The sequence below is a fragment of the Dendropsophus ebraccatus genome, chromosome 1, assembly GCF_027789765.1.
Source record: "Dendropsophus ebraccatus isolate aDenEbr1 chromosome 1, aDenEbr1.pat, whole genome shotgun sequence".
NCBI lineage: Eukaryota > Metazoa > Chordata > Amphibia > Anura > Hylidae > Dendropsophus > Dendropsophus ebraccatus.
This window is the reverse complement of record NC_091454.1, coordinates 9,853,224-9,874,055: the sequence shown is the minus strand read 5'-3', so window position 1 is coordinate 9,874,055 and position 20,832 is coordinate 9,853,224. Positions and strand designations below refer to the sequence as shown.

General features: G+C 42.9%; 1 protein-coding gene and 1 long non-coding RNA gene across 4 annotated transcripts in view; one reads left to right on the top strand and one right to left on the bottom strand.

The window, feature by feature from the left end:
• Positions 1–20,832, top strand: part of LARGE1 (LARGE xylosyl- and glucuronyltransferase 1) — a 259,607-nt gene that overhangs the window by 104,106 nt on the left and 134,669 nt on the right. For all 3 annotated transcript variants that reach the window (XM_069966505.1, XM_069966524.1, XM_069966514.1), the window contains one exon: positions 18,519–18,814. In XM_069966505.1, the coding sequence (XP_069822606.1) occupies positions 18,519–18,814 (296 nt within the window). The remainder of the gene's footprint in view (positions 1–18,518; positions 18,815–20,832) is intronic.
• Positions 1–20,832, bottom strand: part of LOC138788678 (uncharacterized) — a 68,252-nt gene that overhangs the window by 21,952 nt on the left and 25,468 nt on the right. Inside the window, exon 3 of the long non-coding RNA XR_011362630.1 lies at positions 2,623–2,723. This is a non-coding gene — a long non-coding RNA (uncharacterized lncRNA). The remainder of the gene's footprint in view (positions 1–2,622; positions 2,724–20,832) is intronic.

The following is a 20,832-nucleotide window of genomic DNA, read 5'->3' as shown; positions in this document are numbered from 1 at the left end:
GAGACACCAGCTAATTTGCATACTTTCCCATAGAGCATTGCCTGTCTCCATAATACAACTGGATCTCTTCAAGGAGAAGTGGTACTCCTTATATCTAAGCTTGGATTTGGTGATACTGTGTATAGACGATACAGTCTGCTGAGCTGATACCTCTAATCTCATGATATTTAATGTTCTCAGCCATGGCGTGTATCTAAGCCTATGATGTATGATACCCTCATGGCATGTTAGAAAACAAATGTATTGGAAATGACAGGACTCAAATGATGAAGCGACTTTGGCGCGGTACGTAACGTTTCATTATGGTAATGAGTCAGTGGCCCGCCTGGCGTGACTGACAGGTAGTATAGCGGCAGGGTGTGTATTACCGCCACCTATACAGGCTCTTGTTGGCAATCACAGATATTCCCGTCAGCGGCACATGAATATATATTCATTAAAATCAAAACATCTGTTTGTGAATTAAATCATCATCTGTTGTCTTCATTTGAATAAATGTGTATTCATTTCATTACACAAAATACCGCCTCGTCCCTGAGTATTTGTGCCTGGAAATGCATCAAACTGCACATAAAGGAGCTATTGAATGTTAAAAATCACCCAAAAATCCCATGTAAAAACCACGCCCTGAGATATCCTCTGCTGAAATCTTGGTTACATCAATATCTAAATTAGGTGACAACCAGTAAGGCCGCCATTCCACCAATATGGCCACTGTTTCACCAATATGGCCATCATTCCATCAATATGACCCCCATTCCACCAATATAGCCCCATTTCCACCAATATGGCCTCCATTACACCAATATGACCTCCATTCCACCAATATGGCCTCCATTCCACCAATATGATGACCATTCCACCAACATGACCTTCATTATTACACCAATATGGCCACTATTCCACCAACATGACCTCCATTTCACCAATATGACAGCCATTCCACCAATATGACCTCCATTCCTCCAATATGGCCACCGTTTCACCAATTTGGCCACCATTCCACCAACATGACCTCCATTCCACCAATATGACCTCAATTCCACCAATATAGCCACATTTCCACCAATATGATCTCCATTCCACCAATACGGCCTCTATTCCACTAATATGATGACCATTCCACCAACATGACCTTCATTATTCCACCAATATGGCCACTAGTTCGCCAATATGACCTCCATTCCACCAACATGGCCACCATTTCACCAATTTGGCCACCATTACACCAACCTGACCACCATTATTACACCAATATGGCCACGATTCCACCAACATGACCTCCATTCCACTAATATGACAGCCATTCCACCAATATGACCTCCATTCCACCAATATGTCCTACATTCCAACAATATGGCTGCCTAACTTTTCTAGAGTTAGTGCCACAAAGACAGATTCTATCTGAAGGGCCTATCGGACAAATTAACTTCATTGAGCCCTTTCTGGACCACAAAAGAGTCAGGTATGCCCAACTCCTGCCCAAGTTTCACCCCTCTGCAGTCGACCATGCCCCTATTCCCAAGATTTTTTGTGCCAGAGTAAGCCACCGAAGGTTCAGAACACCAAACCTTGTCTACAAGATTATCGCTGGTCAGGCCTTACTTCAATAAGTTTTTGTAGAGGACAGAAAACCACCTTATGGGCCTGCACACATATATATATATACCATATGCAACAAGCCAGTCTTTGGCGTTTGATGTCCCATCCATTCTCAGTCTGAATAGGCTGAGGATCTATGGACCATCTATGGTTTCACTGGATCAAAAAAATCAAAAATTGTCCAATAAGCCAGATGGAAACTTTGAATCAATAGACATGGACCCATGTGAACCTGGTGAAGCCCATTCCTGCCTTTAGCATGGTTACTAAAGTATAAATATGTCAGGTCTAGGGGTCTTCTTTAGGTCGTGGGCTGCCATCCTAATAGGTTGTCAGTACTGTTGAGTAAACTTGCCGAAGGCCATAGGCAGCATCCATGTTTTCCTGGCAATCCTAGGGCTGCATCCAATTTCTCCAGCCAACGAGAGTCAAATGCCGAGTGTTCAGGTTTGGCAAGTTTGGTCATCACTACTGACAACCTATTAGGTCAAGTGACAGATGGGATCTAAATCATCTCCATTCCCAGCACTGACCATGAGTGGTAGCTGTCTTATTCAGCCAACACCCACCTTTTATGGAGCTGCTTGGCTCCTGAACCCAGTCCATGAGTGTGTGCCAAAGGTTGGGAACAGGTCACAATGTACAATCTTTGGTAGAATTGGTACCTATGGTCCAACTAAGAATCTAGGAAAGCCAAGCCATGGCCTTAATGTTTTGTTTGGCAGCAGAAACATTACTTGCCATCGTAATGGACTCTTCATCTAAAAGGTCTCATGGCTGTGAGGCCTGGGATCAGAGTCTTGTCCAATCCCAACCACTGGTGTCTGCCATATAACTGAGTTGGAGTGGGCTTAGCTCCTAAATTAATACCATACTTCCTCCCCAATATTATAAGGTACATGTACATCAGAGATCAGGAAGGGGCAAAAAATGCCCAATCCAGTGGCACTGGATACCTACTGCCCAACGAAAAGCCTGGAATACGTTGGTGCTATATAGTGAATACAGTCATCGATTCACCTTGCAGTGTCCAGAGGGTCCACATTACGGCTATAAGTTCTTCTCAATCTACGCTATGCCATAGTTCACGATCTTTCTTCTCGGCTCTGCTGTGTTCAAGGCTGTAAAGACATTTATAGAAATATCCATCATTTATTCTTTTATTACCACAGAACAATACAGAGAATATGATTACAGACCCCATAAAGTAATGTCCCTCCATCCTTATCCTCCACCAATGATTCGTCCTAGTTACCCTGGAAACTATGCAATGGTGTATATGGGAATATCTCCAATGTGAGGGGCAGCGCGGGTCCGGTAATTATTATTCACTGTAAATCGTTATTCTATGTGCCAGACTGCACCACATCCATTATTGATACGGTTATGGCCCCAGATCAACACTGATTTATCAGAGATTAAAGGGCCACGTCAGTCACCGAGTCTATCTACATCAACAGAGCACGAGAAGGTCATAGGTCATATGGTAAGACATTCTAAGAATCTAATTTTCCATAGAACATCTTTGCTCTTCTGAACTTAATAGCGAGAAAAGACATGTCCTCTACAAACCACTGTAAAGAAGACTATAACTGCTATAATACTGCCCCTATATACAGGAACATAACTACTATAATACTGCCCCCTATATACAGGGATACAATTACTATAATACTGCTCCTATATACAAGAATATAACTACTATAATACTGCCCCCTATATACAAGAATATAACTACTATAATACTGCCCCCTATATACAAGAATATAACTACTATAATACTGCTCCTATATACAGTAATATAACTACTATAATACTGCTCCTATATACAGGAATATAACTACTATAATACTGCTCCTATATACAGGAATATAACTACTATAATACTGCCCCTATATACAGGGATATAACTGCTATAATACTGCCTCCTATATACAGGAATATAACTACTATAATACTGCCCCTATATACAAGAATATAACTACTATAATACTGTTCTTATATACAGGAATATAACTACTATAATACTGCTCCTATATACAGGAATAGAACTACTATAATACTGCCCCTATATACAAGAATATAACTACTATAATACTGCTCCTATATACAGGAATATAACTGCTATAATACTGCCTCCTATATACAGGAATATAACTACTATAATACTGCCCCTATATACAAGAATATAACTACTATAATACTGCTCCTATATACAGTAATATAACTACTATAATACTGCTCCTATATACAGGAATATAACTACTATAATACTGCTCCTATATACAGGAATATAACTACTATAATACTGCCCCTATATACAGGGATATAACTGCTATAATACTGCCTCCTATATACAGGAATATAACTACTATAATACTGCCCCTATATACAAGAATATAACTACTATAATACTGTTCTTATATACAGGAATATAACTACTATAATACTGCTCCTATATACAGGAATAGAACTACTATAATACTGCCCCTATATACAAGAATATAACTACTATAATACTGCTCCTATATACAGGAATATAACTGCTATAATACTGCCTCCTATATACAGGAATATAACTACTATAATACTGCCCCTATATACAAGAATATAACTACTATAATACTGCCCCTATATACAAGAATATAACTACTATAATACTGCCCCTATATACAAGAATATAACTACTATAATACTGCTCCTATATACAAGAATATAACTACTATAATACTGCCCCCTATATACAGGAATATAACTACTATAATACTGCCCCCTATATACAAGAATATAACTACTATAATACTGCCCCTATATACAGGAATATTACTACTATAACACTGTAGAAGTAATACCGCCGTTGTTTTTTCCCTGTGCACAGAATTACCATCTCCCTCATTTACTTATCGGCGTTTTTTTATTAATTATACTATTATTTTGGTGAATAGTTGCCGTGCCTCTTATGTAGATGAGCTGCTGGCGGCATGGATGACGGGCTCGGGACAATCGCCGCCTCTATCTCTTCTGCATTGTTCCCGCTATAAGAATTGTGCGTTTTGTCATATGCAAATCGAAGGCATTAAAAGTTTAACTTAATTATGGATTGAAATTCCTGGTGAAGCGCAGCTGCGGCTAATCATCCGTGGAAATGTACAGAATTTCTGTTCCCTCGGCGAAAACCAGAAATTAACCCATTAAAGATGGAAAATCCCAAATGGAGAGACGATCGTTGGGTAGATGTTACGGTGATGTCTCTGGGTCTTCGATCACCACATTTACCTGCGGTTGTTAATCCTCCTGTTGCCATTTTTAGACGTTCCTCCATCTAAAAAAACATGGGAATAAGTAGGAGGAGCAGACGCTCCACCTTATGGGTTCGGATGTTTGTGACACAAGGATCGGGTGTTTGTCTCCTCCTCCACATCCTTATTGGCCAATGCCCCATACTTGTGTGTGTAAACAATACGGTTCCACTGGAGATGTAAGTCCAGCACAGGTTTTTCTACCCAGTTCCAGTCCCAAGTTCAGATGCTGGTTGAACGCCCTTCTTCCTTTTGTTCGTGTGGATTTTGCCCCATGCTGCTTTTATTTTTTGGTCTGTTCCTGGTCGATCTTGGTCTTCCTTTAGCCTTTCTTCCTTGCCTTATACTTGTCTGCTTCTAGATTTTGTGTGGGACTTTGATCCTGGTCTGCTCTTGGTCCTCATGCTTGTTCTTCTTCTACTTGTGGTCCTCATTCCTGGTATATTCCTGGTCCTTTCCTGATCTGCTCATAGATCTTGCTTGTGGTGTCTGGTCTGTTGCTTGTCCTCATTCCTGTTCCAGGTTCAATCCTTGTTTGTGTTGTTGGTCTTTCTTCCTGGTCTTCTCTTGGTCCCTGTTCCTGCTCTCTTCCCTGTCTTTGTTTCTGGTCTATTTTTGTCCCTTGTTCCTGGTCGAATTCCTGTGTGTTCCTGGTCTGCTTCTAGTCCCTGTTCCCGCTCTTTGTTTCTTGTCCATTCCTGTTTATTGTTCCTGGTCCAATCCCTGTGTGTTCCTGGTCTTCTCCTGGTCTTTTTTCTTATGCATTCCTGGTCCTTGTTTCTGGTCCAATCCCTATGTGTTCCTGGTCTTCTCCTGGTCTTTGTTCCTGATCTTTGTTCCTTGTCCATTCCTGTTCCTTGTTTCTAGACCAATAAATGTGTGTTCCTGGTCTTTGTTCCTGGTCCTTGTTCCTGGTCTTTGTTTCTGGTCGATTACTGGACCTTGTTTCTGGTCCAAACCCTGTGTGTTCCTGGTCTTTTTTTCCTGGTTTGCTCCTGGTCCTTGTTCCTGGTCTTTGTTTCTAGTCCATCCTTGGTCCTTGTTTCTGGTCCAATCTCTTTGTGTTCCTGGTCTTTGTTCCTGGTCTGTTCCTGGTCGTTGTTTCTAGTCCAATCCCTGTGTCTTTCTGGTCTTTGTTTCTGGTTTGCTCCTGGTCCTTGTTCATAGTCTTTGTTTCTAGTCCATTCCTGGTCCTTGTTTCTGGTCCAATCTCTTTGTGTTCCTGGTCCTTTTTCCTGGTCCAATCCCTGTGTCTTCCTGGTCTTTGTTCCTGGTCTGCTCCTGGTCCTTGTTCCCGGTCTTTGTTTCTTGTCCATTCCTGTTTATTGCTCCGGGTCCAATCCCTGTGTCTTTCTGGTCTTTGTTTCTGGTTTGCTCCTGGTCCTTGTTCATAGTCTTTGTTTCTAGTCCATTCCTGGTCCAATCCCTGTGTCTTTCTGGTATTTGTTTCTGGTCTTCTCCTGGTCCTTGTTCATAGTCTTTGTTTCTAGTCCATTCCTGGTCCAATCTCTTTGTGTTTCTGGTCTTTGTTTCTTGTCCATTCCTGGTCCTTGTTCCTAGTCCAATCCCTTTGTGTTCCTGGTCTGCTCCTGGTCCTTGTTCCTGATCTTTGTTTCTTGTCCATTCCTGGTCCTTGTTCCTAGTCCAATCCCTTTGTGTTCCTGGTCCGCTCCTGGTCTGCTCCTGGTGCATTTTCCTGGTCTTTATCTCTGGTTGATTCCTGTGCTTGTGGTTTGCTCCTGGTCCAATCCTGCTGTGTTTCTGGTCCTATCCTAGTTACAGAAATAATTGCCCCGTGGTGGCTCGTATGATGAACTATCAGGCCACAAATTCACAATTATGCTGTAAAATATCAATATTCGCTGCAAAATAGCCCTAATTACCGCCAATTAAACATGCATTAAATGTTATGTGTGAACATAGCCTGACAGCGACTTCCTATAAGCTACTGTAGATCATTATAATACTCACTCCAGCTGCTGCAGAAGATCGGATGCACGCTTGAGCTGCAGCGGCTGAGGTGTGTGTTATAAAGCATAATATAACCCTTCCTTTTATGTTTCTATGCCCATGTATCTCCTCAGTGACTCATAATAATCTTATAATGTCCTCCAGGGAGGGGCGCTATCTCATCCATCAATGACTTGTAAGCTCCACTTCTAGACATAGCCCTTGTGCCACGACTGATATCCTGATGAGTTTAGAGTCGTGGCTCCTGTGATGTTGATGAGAAGTCTCCTCCGTCGGCCTCCTCTGTGCTGGGATCAGCGATCTAACGTACAGACTCATTTTCTCAAGGAGTTAGAGAATTAATGGAAGGAACGGGAGGGGAAGGAAAGAGAAGTTATTTTTGGAAGCCGTCGCTGGTAGGGAATCCTCGCTGTCATCCGAGAGGGAAGGAAAGTGACAGAGAGAGAGAGAGAGAGAGAGAGAAGAGCGTCTGGTGTGGAGCCCAGTGAGAGGCACAAGGTTTAAGGGCGCCTCATTAGAACCTTCCATGTCACTTGTCCCACTGGATTTCCCGCCTGCCATGTTGTTGTTCTGTAACATCCGAAACCGAGTGCAAAGAAGAGCGACAATGGCGGCGGAATGAGTCAGTGGTATAGATAGCGTCACACTAGGAAATACAAAGAGAAAGTAACTGTGATTCATACAAGGAAACGTACGAATAGTGATTACAGCTCTGGAGTATAATACAGGATGTGACTCAGGATCAGTAATGTAATGTATGTACACAGTGACCCCACCAGCAGAATAGTGAGTGCAGCTCTGGAGTATAATACAGGATGTAACTCAGGATCAGTAATGTAATGTATGTACACAGTGACCCCACCAGCAGTATAGTGAGTGCAGCTCTGGAGTATAATACAGCATGTAACTCAGGATCAGTAATGTATGTACACCGTGACCTCACCAGCAGAATAGTGAGTGCAGCTCTGGAGTATAATACAGGAGGTAACTCAGGATCAGTACAGGATCAGTAATATAATGTATGTACACAGTGACCCCACCAGCAGAATAGTGAGTGCAGCTCTGGAGTATAATACAGCATGTAACTCAGGATCAGTAATGTAATGTATGTACACAGTGACCTCACCAGCAGAATAGTGAGTGCAGCTCTGGAGTATAATACAGCATGTAACTCAGGATCAGTAATGTATGTACACCGTGACCTCACCAGCAGAATAGTGAGTGCAGCTCTGGAGTATAATACAGGAGGTAACTCAGGATCAGTAATGTATGTACACAGTGACCCCACCAGCAGAATAGTGAGTGCAGCTCTGGAGTATAATACAGGATGTAACTCAGGATCAGTAATGTAATGTATGTACACAGTGACCCCACCAGCAGAATAGTGAGTGCAGCTCTGGGGTATAATACAGGATGTAACTCAGGATCAGTAATGTATGTACACAGTGACCTCACCAGCAGAATAGTGAGTGCAGCTCTGGAGTATAATACAGGATATGTAATGTATGGGTGGGCATTTTTATTCCCCCTGGGGCACATTCCCAATCAGCCCCTTGCCATGTCCCCATTGAGGCCAACCTTGTGCTCTGCTACCTGTGTTCTCTGTTATCAGCCATTTGACATCTAGAACGTCCCGTTCCGTATCTCTGTTTGATATTCCATTCCATGTAGAGATTTCACAAGCGGCTAATTCAGTAGCTGAGCGTCTATGGATAACAGGCTCTTAAGATTAATGTCTGTATTGGCGAAGTGGTATTTAGAATAGATGCGCTCATCGACAAACAGATTCTCGGAGTCAATAAGTGGCCGGGCAAATGAATGCTTAAAATGATATTTGGTTTGATTGATTAAAGCTTTTCTCTCAAGTCCGAGGCGAGTAAGAAGAGCCAGAGCTGAGGACATGATCTTATAGACAAGGCCGTACGTACCAGAGGCCGGCCATGTCATGTCTATGGGACCCAGAGTCCACCGATGGCTCCGTTACTCTCATAGTGGCCAAGTGTGGTATTGCAGCTTAGTCATATTCACTTAAAGTAGTCACATGACCTTTGGAGATCACTTGCATCTTGAACCCCTATAACAACTAATATCCCACCAGGGCAAGTTATCCTATCTATAAGCATCTTAAAGGGCTTTTCTGGTTTAGAAACTTCACTATCAAATACTCTTTTAAAGGTTTTTGTCCCTGACTCAAAAACCAGAGCAGCTGCAAAGAGTGTCTCTCCCTCTGGAGGACCCATCACGTCCTTATGTGAACTTTAGTGGAGCACCATGTAATACCACATTTATCCTGTGGCGGTGCTGTAGAGAAACTAAACACTTGCTGCTAGATTCCTCGATCACTGGATGATCTGCGCAGTAGGACACCCCATTTTACATCTTTCATTTAAAGGGGATTTTTGGAACGTGTAGAGCCCCTTTAAATTGTAACGTGAAGAGTATGAGCCTGAAATGGCTGATAACAGATAGCAATAGATGCAGATTAAAGCAGGACAGCAATGGCCAGCAAAAGCCTATGGTGCACCAGATAGTAGGAGATTTCCCTGATATATACCGCATGTAATTTGCAGTAAGTGTCCAGCGCGGTGTCTGCGGGCAGCTTGTGCTCCTCTGCCGCGGCCGGCTATAGTAATGGAAATACGTTACTCATATTGATTACTAAAAAGAGGAAGAAAGAGAATCCGGCGTGCGGAGAACAGTAATTCACGGGAAGACATTGGCGCCGCCAGCTGTTATTTACCGTGAAGCTGAGCTGTTCTGACGTTCATGTAAATATCCGACAAAGCGGCTCAGTCGCTAGGCTGTCACGGCTGAATATTCCTCACACTGAGATTATTGGTCGGGGATTTGTTGTATTGTAGTTCATACCTCTAGTATGGTCCTACTCCCTAGTATAGCGACCTCCGAGGGCCCTGTAGACTCCTTAGGGAAGATTAGACTCACTGTCTGCTATGTGGCCTATATGAACCATCCTGGCCAACAATATTTCTGGCCAGGCCTGCTGTGATGATGTCACATTGCTCATGTGACTTTGCAGCCAATCACTGCCCTCAAAGGTCATGTGACTGATATGAATATGTACGTAAAAGACCTCTGAGGGCACTGATTGGATGCAGAGGCACATGAACATAATCACAGCAGGCCCGGCAAGAAACTCTGTTGGTCAGGCCCGGCAAGAAACTCTGTTGGTCAGGCCCAGCATGGAACACCAGTGACCATATAATAGGATACATAGGGCAGAGGCCTAGTAGTAAAAACTAAAAGGGGTCCCAATGGTCTATAGTCCTGAGACATGATGGTATTGATGTTGTTTTCTCCCCCATCCCACATCCATTGTAGTCTAAACCTTTGGTCATTTTGGTAATATTGGTGGTCCTGAATCGGAAGGTTAATATAGACCTCATAAAAAGTCTAATCTTGGTTCTTTCTCTCATGGGACCTATTGCCCCCGGGCTACAAAGCCATGCCGACCACAGGAATCCATAGTGGGCAAGTTGAACATTTACAATAAGGCTCATATTTCCCTTATCCAATGTGGCTGAACCGCAATACTAGACTGTTCCTGTAAACAAGGGGGGGCACTGTTTAAAAAAAAATTGTCATAAACCTGCCTGGTTTTATTAGGCCTGACAAAATGATTTTTTTGGTAATTTTGTGGGTATTAAGCCCATAAGAGTCCTTCTATGATTCCCTGCTATTTTCTATTCTCTCCATGCCAGGGGTGGGACTAAAGATGGGCTGATTTACACAGTACATTATTATAGATGGCATATGGAGGGAGAAGAGGGTTACTGATACATCAGAAAAGTAAGGAAAGGGTTACATTAAGCATTACTGCTAATGCATTACCTGAGAGGGAAGCCTTGATTTACCTTGCATGGACAGTGCAAATCTTCTGGATACTCACAGATGCAGGTATACAGTGTCCTCTGCTCAGTCCAGCACAGAGCACATGCTAAGCCCCACCCCCACTTACTTGAATCTGTCTTTCTGAGGCTATTACTAGAGACAGATTTCCCTTAACAACAGTCAGTTGACAGCACTTTACAGAAAAGGGAGACACCTAGTGCCCAAGACTTTCGAGCTGTTTTTCTTAGAGTCAGGAGCCATTTTTACAATATGACTGGTTTACAAAAACGTTAGGACACTCTTAGGCGATCACACAGAGGGAAATTGTTTAAAACCACCGTGACCTCTTAAATTTCTTTCAATTATAAAGTAAAAGTTTTCAAATTAATTGTCTATTCTTCAAAGGGAACACACCTTCCGCAGAACAAAGCATCCGCCCCCATGTATTTTCTTGGTACCTTGTTGAGATGAATTTTTCCATTTGCAGCCTAAAGTTTATCTTATATAATAGTTATAGGACTTCAATCAGAGAGGCCGTTTTTCTTCTCGGTATGACACTTATATTGTCCATTTTTGGATGCCTAAGAGCCAAGCTTTTAGAAAGTGTAAAAATAAGAAGCTCGCCCCGGTATTTTTTGATAAGATCATTCACGCTATGAAGGATGGCTACGCATTCCGCTTTTTATTGGGCTCTGAAATGGGATGATGGGCAGAAGACGCTTTTAAGTCTTCTAAGTCGGACTTTTTATTAGTTTAGTTTGGATGTGGAGGATGCACATGTCAATAGTGAAATGTTTCTCCCTTTCAACTCGGAAAAATTCACTGAAAAAGAAGTCAAATGTGTCAAGTTGTTACAAATTCTATTTGGCTATTGCTTAACTACAAATGTTTTTGAAAAAAGTTGGGTGACAAGTTCTTGTATGGAAAACTTGCATATATCAAGGGCATACAGTACACACTTAGGGGTAGATCATGGGGCCCTTTGGAGGGAGGTGGTCCAGCACTGGTTGGTCCCATCCTGTTACTGTTGGGTGGTATTGACCTGTGCCGGAGGCCACTCTACATTGTATCAGAAAAACTGATCAAAACTCATCAAAAGAGTGTGAAGGGGAAACACAGTTCTGGGTGGCAGTGCAGAGGTCCAATATGTTGCTATGGGGCAACATTTCCATCAAGAGTCAATGGATGTTCTTAGACATCCTCAAGAGCCATCCATCAGCCTCATCTTCTACTAGAAGGGAGCGCAGGTAGACAACCCCTTTACATTTGGAATGCTTCAGTTAAGGGATTGAACTTATAGGCATGGACTAGACTTAGTTAAGTCATCGATATACCTAACCCATTGTCTCCTTGATCTCCAGTAGCCACTAGCCATACTCCATTGGTTGCAATAGAATTAGAGTTGTATTAGATGGCCCAATCCTGTCTAAAAAAGCATTGATCTCTGATATCTTTCCTCGTCCAGAGCCTTCCCCAGGAAGGATCAGTCATGCAGTCCATTCCCACCACAGTCGTCAGTTGTATGTCTCTTATTACACAGGGGGACGTGCGGCCAATGGACAATGATTTTTCTGCAGATGGGAATGGCCCGATCAGCTAATAACTGAGCTACTGCTTCTTTGTCAGGTTATCGGGATGTGAGGCCCTGCTGAAAAATCACTGACCAACAGCCAATGATCACTAGCCTTACTCCATAGGGTGATACTGGTCTGTTTGACTAATAATCTCCCCATTTAATAAGGGTCTTAGTTTAATCATCCAAATACCGAGCCTATTGTTTCCCTGACCTTCAGTGGGAACTAGCAATACTCTATATGTTAGAATAAACTTTTGTATACCAATACCATTGTTACTGGATCAACAGTAACTACTCGCAATACTCTATATGTTTAGTAAAGTTGTCTATATACTGAGCCTGTTGTTTCCTCAACCTTCAGTGGGCAAGTTTACTAGTGTGTCTTGACCTACAATCCTTCCAGCGTTATGTACTTGGTATTCTAACTTGCTGACTTTTAGACCTTTGACTTCTCTGTTGGATCATGTTTTGTACTGTGCCGTCCTCTTGTTACTGATTCCGACCCCTGACCCTAAGTTATTCTGTTGTGACTGTCTTGTCTTTGTTCCGTCGACCAGTTTTCCGCTGCCATTCAGGGCTGTTGAAGCAAGTAGGCAGGGACAGTGGGGCGAGTGCCAGTGTCAGGGCTTCACCTGTCCTTTGTCGTCCTGGTCCCATATCCTGACACATGCACTAGCAATACTTTATATGTTGGAAAACAGTTAGTTTAGTCGTCTGTATACCAAGCCCATTGTGTCCTTCACCTTTAGTGGCCACTAGCAATACTCTATATGTTGGAAGAAACTTAGTTTACTCATCGATGTACCAAGCCCATTGTTTCCTTGACCTTCCGTGGAAATTAGCAATACTCTATATGTTTGAATACGGTTAGTTATTCATTTATGTACCAAGCTCATTGTTTCTTTAACCTTTAGTGGCCACTAGCAATACTCTATATGTTGGAAGAAACTTAGTTTACTCATCGATGTACCAAGCCCATTGTTTCCTTGACCTTCCGTGAGAATTAGCAATACTCTATATGTTTGAATGCGGTTAGTTATTCATTTATGTACCAAGATGATTGTTTCTTTAACCTTCAGTGGCCACTAGCAATACTCTATATGTTGGAAGAAACTTAGTTTACTCATCGATGGACCAAGCCCATTGTGTCCTTGACCTTCGGTGGGAACTAGCAATACTCTATATGTTTGAATGCGGTTAGTTATTTATTTATGTACCAAGATGATTGTTTCTTTAACCTTCAGTGGCCACTAGCAATACTCTATATGTTGGAAGAAACTTAGTTTACTTGTCGATATACCAAGCCCATTGTGTCCTTGACCTTCGGTGGGAACTAGCAATACTCTATATGTTGGAATAAACTTTTTTATTCATCAAAATACCAATCCCGTTGTTTACAGGATTCACAGTAAATACTGGCAATACTCTGTATGTTGTAATAAACTTAGTCGTCGTCGATATACCGATCCCATTGTTTCCTTGACCTTCAGTGGGAACTAGCAATACTGTATATGTTGGAATACAGTTAGTTTAGTAGTCTATATACCGAGCCCATTGTTTCCTTGACCTTCAGTGGGCACTGGCAATACTCTGTATGTTGGAATAGACTTAGTTTAGTCGTCGATATACCGAGCCCGTTGTCTCCTTGACCTCTAATAGCCACTATCAATTTTTCACATTCCTATCACAAGTCAGAAACACAATAATCTTCAGATCTCACCACATTTACGTCGGCTGATCCTCGCTCTCCGGGGATCTCGAGGCATCTTTCTGTTCAGGCTTTGCCTTATCGGTAGCTCTTTATATCTATTGGATAAGGCATCAAGTTAGTTGTAATTTCAGAGATAAAGCCTCCCTGCATATTGAGTGCGAGCGGGAGGCAACCTCCTCTCCGGCCCATAAAAAACAGAATTCAATGATGTTGCCTTGTCTCTCAAGATGACAATCACTTAGAGACTCTGGAAATTTCTCAGACGTTCCCTCGATATAGAAGACATATAAGTATATTGTTCGTTGTAGACCTTGTATAACAATTCTGATGTTTCCCATTGTATAGAAATATGTAGAGTGCTTTTCATTCTTCCTTTCACAAGATACTTGGAAATAAGTCAATAATTTTCTTAATGTAGCTTGACTATAGAGATACAGCTGGTACCAGTGGCCAACCCCAGCCCTCTTGTGTATGTGGGCACCTGGGTGGCAAAGTCACAATGGATCCCTGCCTATTCCATGTTCATCATGGCAAATATAAAACTCTAGCTCCATGGACTCTGGCATCTGCCCAGATAATGTGGACCTGCTGGGCTACCCAACCAGTTTGGCTTTTGGCCACACCAGGGAGCGGAGTCTAAGTGCCGTCTGGGTCTTCACCCTTTATCCCACTCCAGTTAGTGGAAGCTGGACTTCTGCAGCTAGAGGACACAAGGTCGCTTCATAAGTGTGGTCCCAATGTCAGGAGGAGCAGCTGGTTCCCAAGACCCAGGCAACGTGAAATGGGCTGGAAATTTTCGTGATCTGCAAGGTGTGTCATCAGCAGGAGAGTCAGCGCAATATCAAGGGTGAGACAGGTATCGTAGTCAGACAGACGAAAAGTGAAGACAGGTGGCTTCATAGGCAGGTCAGACAATCTGAATCAACAACAGGAGAGGCAGGCAGTACAGACGAGGGTCAGGCCAAAAACATAATCCAAAGACATGGCAGGGGTCAGGATAAACAGGAAAACAGCAGACATACACCTTCGCTTGGAATGCTAGAATCCAATAGTGCTCAGGCTACAAAATGGCAGGTGAAGCAGGTTTAAACCTTTCCCTACTCAGCCGCTTTTAATTTTTGCACTTTTTTTTGTCCTCCTCGTGTTTAAAAGGCCATAGCACTTGCATTTTTTTTCACCTACAGACCCACATGAGCCCTTATTTTTTTGCGACACCAATTGTACTTTGCAATTTTTCCATAAAATATACTGCAATATACTTCTTTTACCAGTCCCCCCCATCTTCTCTCTGCTTGGTTGCACCTGCCGACTCAGCCAAGTATTAAACAGCACTCCCGCAGGTGAAATAAAGTATTACACAATTCATATAAAGACTAGCAGACTATCTGTAATACTGATGTAGTTGTCGGTCAACCATCAGCTGATCCATATGTACTCTCCACACAATTTATTCTGAATAGGGAGATGGGAGAGAGGTGCTGATCCGAGAACTTCAGAACCTCCAGGGCCAGAGATGCTCTTTGTAACCGCTTTCCACACTGGATAATTTATAAGGGTCCCAAATGGGGTCTCCACAAGTCATCAATAGGGTTTGACACTTTGTATTGGGGTCCCAATTGCTTCAACGGAGGTGACGTTTTTATATAAATCAAATGCACAAATTTACAGTCTGAATGAAGATCCGTGTCTTTACTCCGTTTCCAAGTAGCGCTCCCCGCTCTGTAATTAGCCAGCGGATCAATCAGGAGGTCACGGAGAGAGGTGGAGGCTCGCTCGGTAAACATCCCCCCGTCGCCTCTCATGCCTCTCCTGGCACAGAAAGAGTTCCAGCCGTCGTTTGATATCCAGGCTTTTCCGCACACGCAGGCGTTGAGCGAGCAACGATGTCCGCGCTCTTAATTAACAGATCAATTAAGCAGAAAACAGCCAAATTAAAAGAGCCGACTCTTCTCACATCCGCAGCCGTAATTACCAATCCACTGGTGGCCTTAACTAATGGACCTGGCTTCAGAAGTGGCGATAATCCTCCGAGGGCTACAGCGGGACTCCCCACCCCCACTCCATCTTATAAGTAGAGAAGACGCCAGCCAGGATATAGACCGCTCACAAGACGTTCAGTATCTGTATGGAAGGAGCTGACATTGAATAATCTGTGCGTAAAAATAAAAAACAAAAAAAACTGTTACTGGTGATGGTGTTGATATATAGGTATCGTAAAGCATTAATCATACTTTAAAGAGCTAGGTGCCACTATAGGGATACAGATAGGAAGGGTTTATGGCCTCGCTTTATTATATCTTGGAGAATATGTTTCTTGTTGTGCGCATATCAAGGAATGAGAAAATGCCGCCATAAAACATGGCTTTGAAGGTGCATCTATGTATAATAAAGTGAATGTTGTATATACGTCCGGGACACGCTCATCTGTCAGCGCCGTGGTTTATAACCGTCACTTGGGATTTCCATTAATTAGGTTCTGTCACTAAGGAAGACCCAACAGACCTATTAGGATCAATAGGCATTGGGTAATGCCTCTTTTGTCCTGTGGTGGCGCTGCAAGGAGCTTGAATAGCTGGTACCTGGGATGATTAGCTTAAAGTCAGAGGGTACTCCTTTAAATGTTTGGTCCCATTTTTGAGACTTATTACATTTCCCTAGGTTAGATGATCAAGTCCACCAGAGGTAGTTAGGGTTCCCCAGGTTAGATAAACTGGCCACCATAGGTAGTAAGGTTTCCTTAGGCTAGATGAACTGGCCCCCAGAGGTAGTTAGGTTTCTCTAGGTTAGATGAACTGGCCTTCAGAGGTAGTTAGGTTTCCCTAGGTTAGATGAACTGGCCACCAGAGGTAGTTAGGTTTCTCTAGGTTAGATGAACTGGCCTTCAGAGGTAGTTAGGTTTCCCTAGGTTAGATGAACTGGCCACCAGAGGTAGTTAGGTTTCTCTAGGTTAGATGAACTGGCCCCCAGAGGTAGTTAGGTTTCTCCAAGTTAGATGAACTGGCCCCAGAGGTAGTTAGGTTTTTCCTAGGTTAGATGAGCTGGCCCCCATAGGCAGTTAAGTTTCCCTAGGTTAGATAAAATGGCCACTAGAAGTAGTTAGGAAGCCAACAACAACCTAACAACCTGTTTTGCTCAGTTTACGTAACTCCCGTAAAGTTTATTAGGAGTTGTGTAAATGGTGGAGCGCTGTAAGCTATGCTATTTCCATAGCCCAGCAAGGAACAGCATAGCTCTTGACACTATGGTGTTAGCACAACTTTTATTGGTTGTTTTCAACTCCCTAATCACCTCTGGTGGCCACAACCATTCTGAAGAGGTCTTCTGAGTGGATGGAATTCCCATGTATCAGATATTTATAGCATATCCTGTTGATATACCCTAAATATCCAGATAGGATACTTCTATAAAGGAGAACTCCGACTGAATCTATAAATCTGATGCAGGCAGGGGTGGGGGAAACATAATAAAGGATCCATACTTACCCATTCCTGTGCCCCTGCAGTGTGGCGTCACCAGCATGGGACAGGATACCTCTACAGTCACTGAAGCCTGAAGAAACTGGCTGAGAGCTGGTGACGCTGCACTGCTGGGGCACGAGGAAGGGTAAGTATAGATTCTTTTTTATGATCCCCCACCCCCTGCCCACAGCAGATTTTTAGATTTGGCCAAAGTTCCCCTTTAAATGACCAGTTTGTTACTTACTTGCAACACCCCTGCTTGGGTGAGGTGGTGGGGGTGAAAGTGGTAATAGGGAAAACAATATGCATACTTACCTAGCCTAGATGCCCCAACAATCCTCCACAGCTCCTAATATTCCACTTCCGCAACCGCTTCGTGCTTCCCAAATAAGTGCTCGGTGTAGGATTATGTCCCATCTCGGCAACTTGTCACGGAAGAAGAGAGAAGATGCAGAGACTGGAAAGAGAAAAATGGGACTAGGTAAGGGTAAGTATGGGGGACTAGGTAAGGGTAAGTATGTCTTTCTAATTTTTTGGATTTTTTAATGATTTTTTTTTTTTTATTGAAATGTAACGAGATATGTGCATCTTCTGGGTGCTCTCATCATTGTGGGCAAAAAGCCAAGGTTCCAGGACACAGTGCCTGGATGTCTATTGTAGTTAGTGTTAGGTGCCATGATTGGTATCACATTGTTTTCGAGGAGACACTTATCTTTCTTTTCTTTGTTTCTTTTAAGAATTCTTCTGTTTAGATTCAACATATTCCTAGTATGCTTGTTGCCATTGTTCCAGTAAGTGCTTAAGTTGTAACCCCTGACACTATGCTGTATGCCGTTTCTGTAGGTCACAATGGAAGCAGCGATTGTATCACTCTCGAAAGCTGCAGACATTGTATAAGTGAAGCATGTATTCTCATTGTGAGATGTGATGGTGCTCTTCACCTTGAACATGAATATCATCATCCAGATGGATGAAGATAAATGTCCTCCGCTTGTATAGTGTATTTTTAGCAAAATAATTTTCAATGACATCTCTTGTTTTTTTTTCTGCAGATGGGAAGTCTGTCTCGTTGTCTCCGCTGGACACCCAGCCTCACAGCCCGCGTTATGCAGCTTCCAGCCAACGGGAGAGCCTGGAGGTGCGGGTGCGAGAGGTGGAGGAAGAGAACCGCGTTCTTCGCAAGCAACTCAGCCTGGTGCAAGGTCGGAGTTCATCACATCGCCATGGCAATCGGTCAAAAACTTACTCCATGGAGGAAGGCACGGGAGACAGTGAGAACTTGCGTGCCGGTATTGTGGCTGGCAACAGTTCCGAGTGTGGTCAACAACCTGTGGTGGAAAAGTGCGAGGTACTTACTTCATGTTGGTATCAAAAGTTGAGAGGAGATATAACAGGTTCATATATTGACCTTCTCAGTCGTGGACCTTTCCGAAAAGTGGTATACCCGCTTTGCTTCCACTCTGTACAATACAGATGCACTTGCACTTGGGCCTCAGTGCCTTCATCGATCTGCTATCGTAGGTCTATATGTTGACCCTTTGAGTTATAGACCTTGGAACTAGTATATATTCTATTCTGTAGAATACAGATGACCAGGGACATATATTAATCCGGCTCTGCCCCTACCAGGGAGTAAAATTAAAGCAACAAGCGCTTCTGTAACTCGCTAAGAGTGTGTAACTTGGACCCTTGGGTGCTCTGCTGAAAGGTGTTGCATAACAGTCCATACAGATAGCAGAAGATAGCGGCACTCACCATGCGTTAAAAATTCAGTCTTTATTTTAAAAAAAAAAGTTACACGGCAGATATGGTAGAATGGCAATTAGTGGAACGCTCCTGCCTTCTACCATATCTGCCATGTTACATGTTTTTTTTTTTTTTTTTTAAAAACAGAATTTTTAACGCATGGTGAGTGCCGCTGACTATCTTCTGCTATCTGTATGACATATATTAGTATTCAGACTCTGGGGCCCAAGGACCTCAAGAAAGGAGTGAAAATAGGTCCATGTTTTGTCCTTCAAGGTTGAAGACCTTGCGATTGACGAGTCATTCTTGACACAACCATGTCAACAAACTTAGCCTGGACTGTAATAACACCTTTAGTTCTGTTTCGTAGAATACAAATGGCCTTGTACTTTGGAGTGCTGAAGTAGTCCTCAGTTTTCATCCCCTTTGTCTCAAGAAAGAACATATAAGAAGTCCAGGATCAGGACTTTATATTCTACTCTATACAATACAGATGGCCAAGGACATCGATAGAGATAGATCTCACCCTTGGGCCCAGAGCCTTAGTATTTACAAGTTGACCTTCTTAGTCATTGACCTTGGGATTGGCAAGTCAGACTTTGATGCCACCTCAAGAAGTATGGCCTATACTGTAGTTTCACACTCATCTCTACCAGTGTTGTAGGTATGGGGATGCAGAGGTAGCACCTGGTACCTCATAGGCCCATAGACTTTATAAGTGAAAGTAAAGGGGCCCTGTCATTTTAAATTGGGACCTAGAAGGGGTTGTACGGGATTAAAAAAAACAGTTCCACAGGTCATATGTGATACTGCAACATGGTCACATTCACTTCATCGAATCTGTCCTGTAATACCAGACACAATCCTTGGACAGGGGAGGCGCTGTTTCTGGAAAAAGAGTTTTCTGGAAGAAAGGTATGCTTTTGCAGAATGACCCCTTAGATACAAGCACCAGGTGAGGTTGAAAAAACATGGCTGCCCCTTAATAACACTTAACCTAAAACCTTGAGTGGTGCTAGCGCGAAGCACATAGAACCTTCCATTAGGCGTACTTCAGAGCCCATTAATGAACAAAAGATGTTTTCTTCCTCCTCGGAGCTTATTACTATGCAATTATTTTCATACAAAGAATATTACTACAGGGAAAAGAGCCTTGTTCTTATTATCTGATATAACCCGGGGATTTGCATTTAGTGCCGTCATCAAGGATTTCCTCCGACATCGGAAAGAGCTCTGTGCAGTCCATTAGGCACACGGACCCATTGACTTGCTAAAAGACTGATAATAGGGCTTTGTACAGAGAAGTTCTTTTTGGGGAGTGGAAGGATTTATCTAGTGGAGGCTTATCTCCTCAAGAACACAAGGATCTGGTAGTTGATATCTTACCTGCCCTTCTTATTCCTAACATGTACCATTGGGGAAGAGTCATCAGAGGAAATACACCTTACGAGATTTGGTTGGGATCAGGATAACGGTTCTTGCATTGGAGGTGGGTTCATCTATAGGAGATGTCAGGGGAGTCGGCAACCCCGGTTGTTTTGGCTGCCACTCATCTAATGTTGATGGTGAGTTTAAGGCATGGGGGTAATGGCTCTTGCTTTGGTGGTGGATTCATCTATG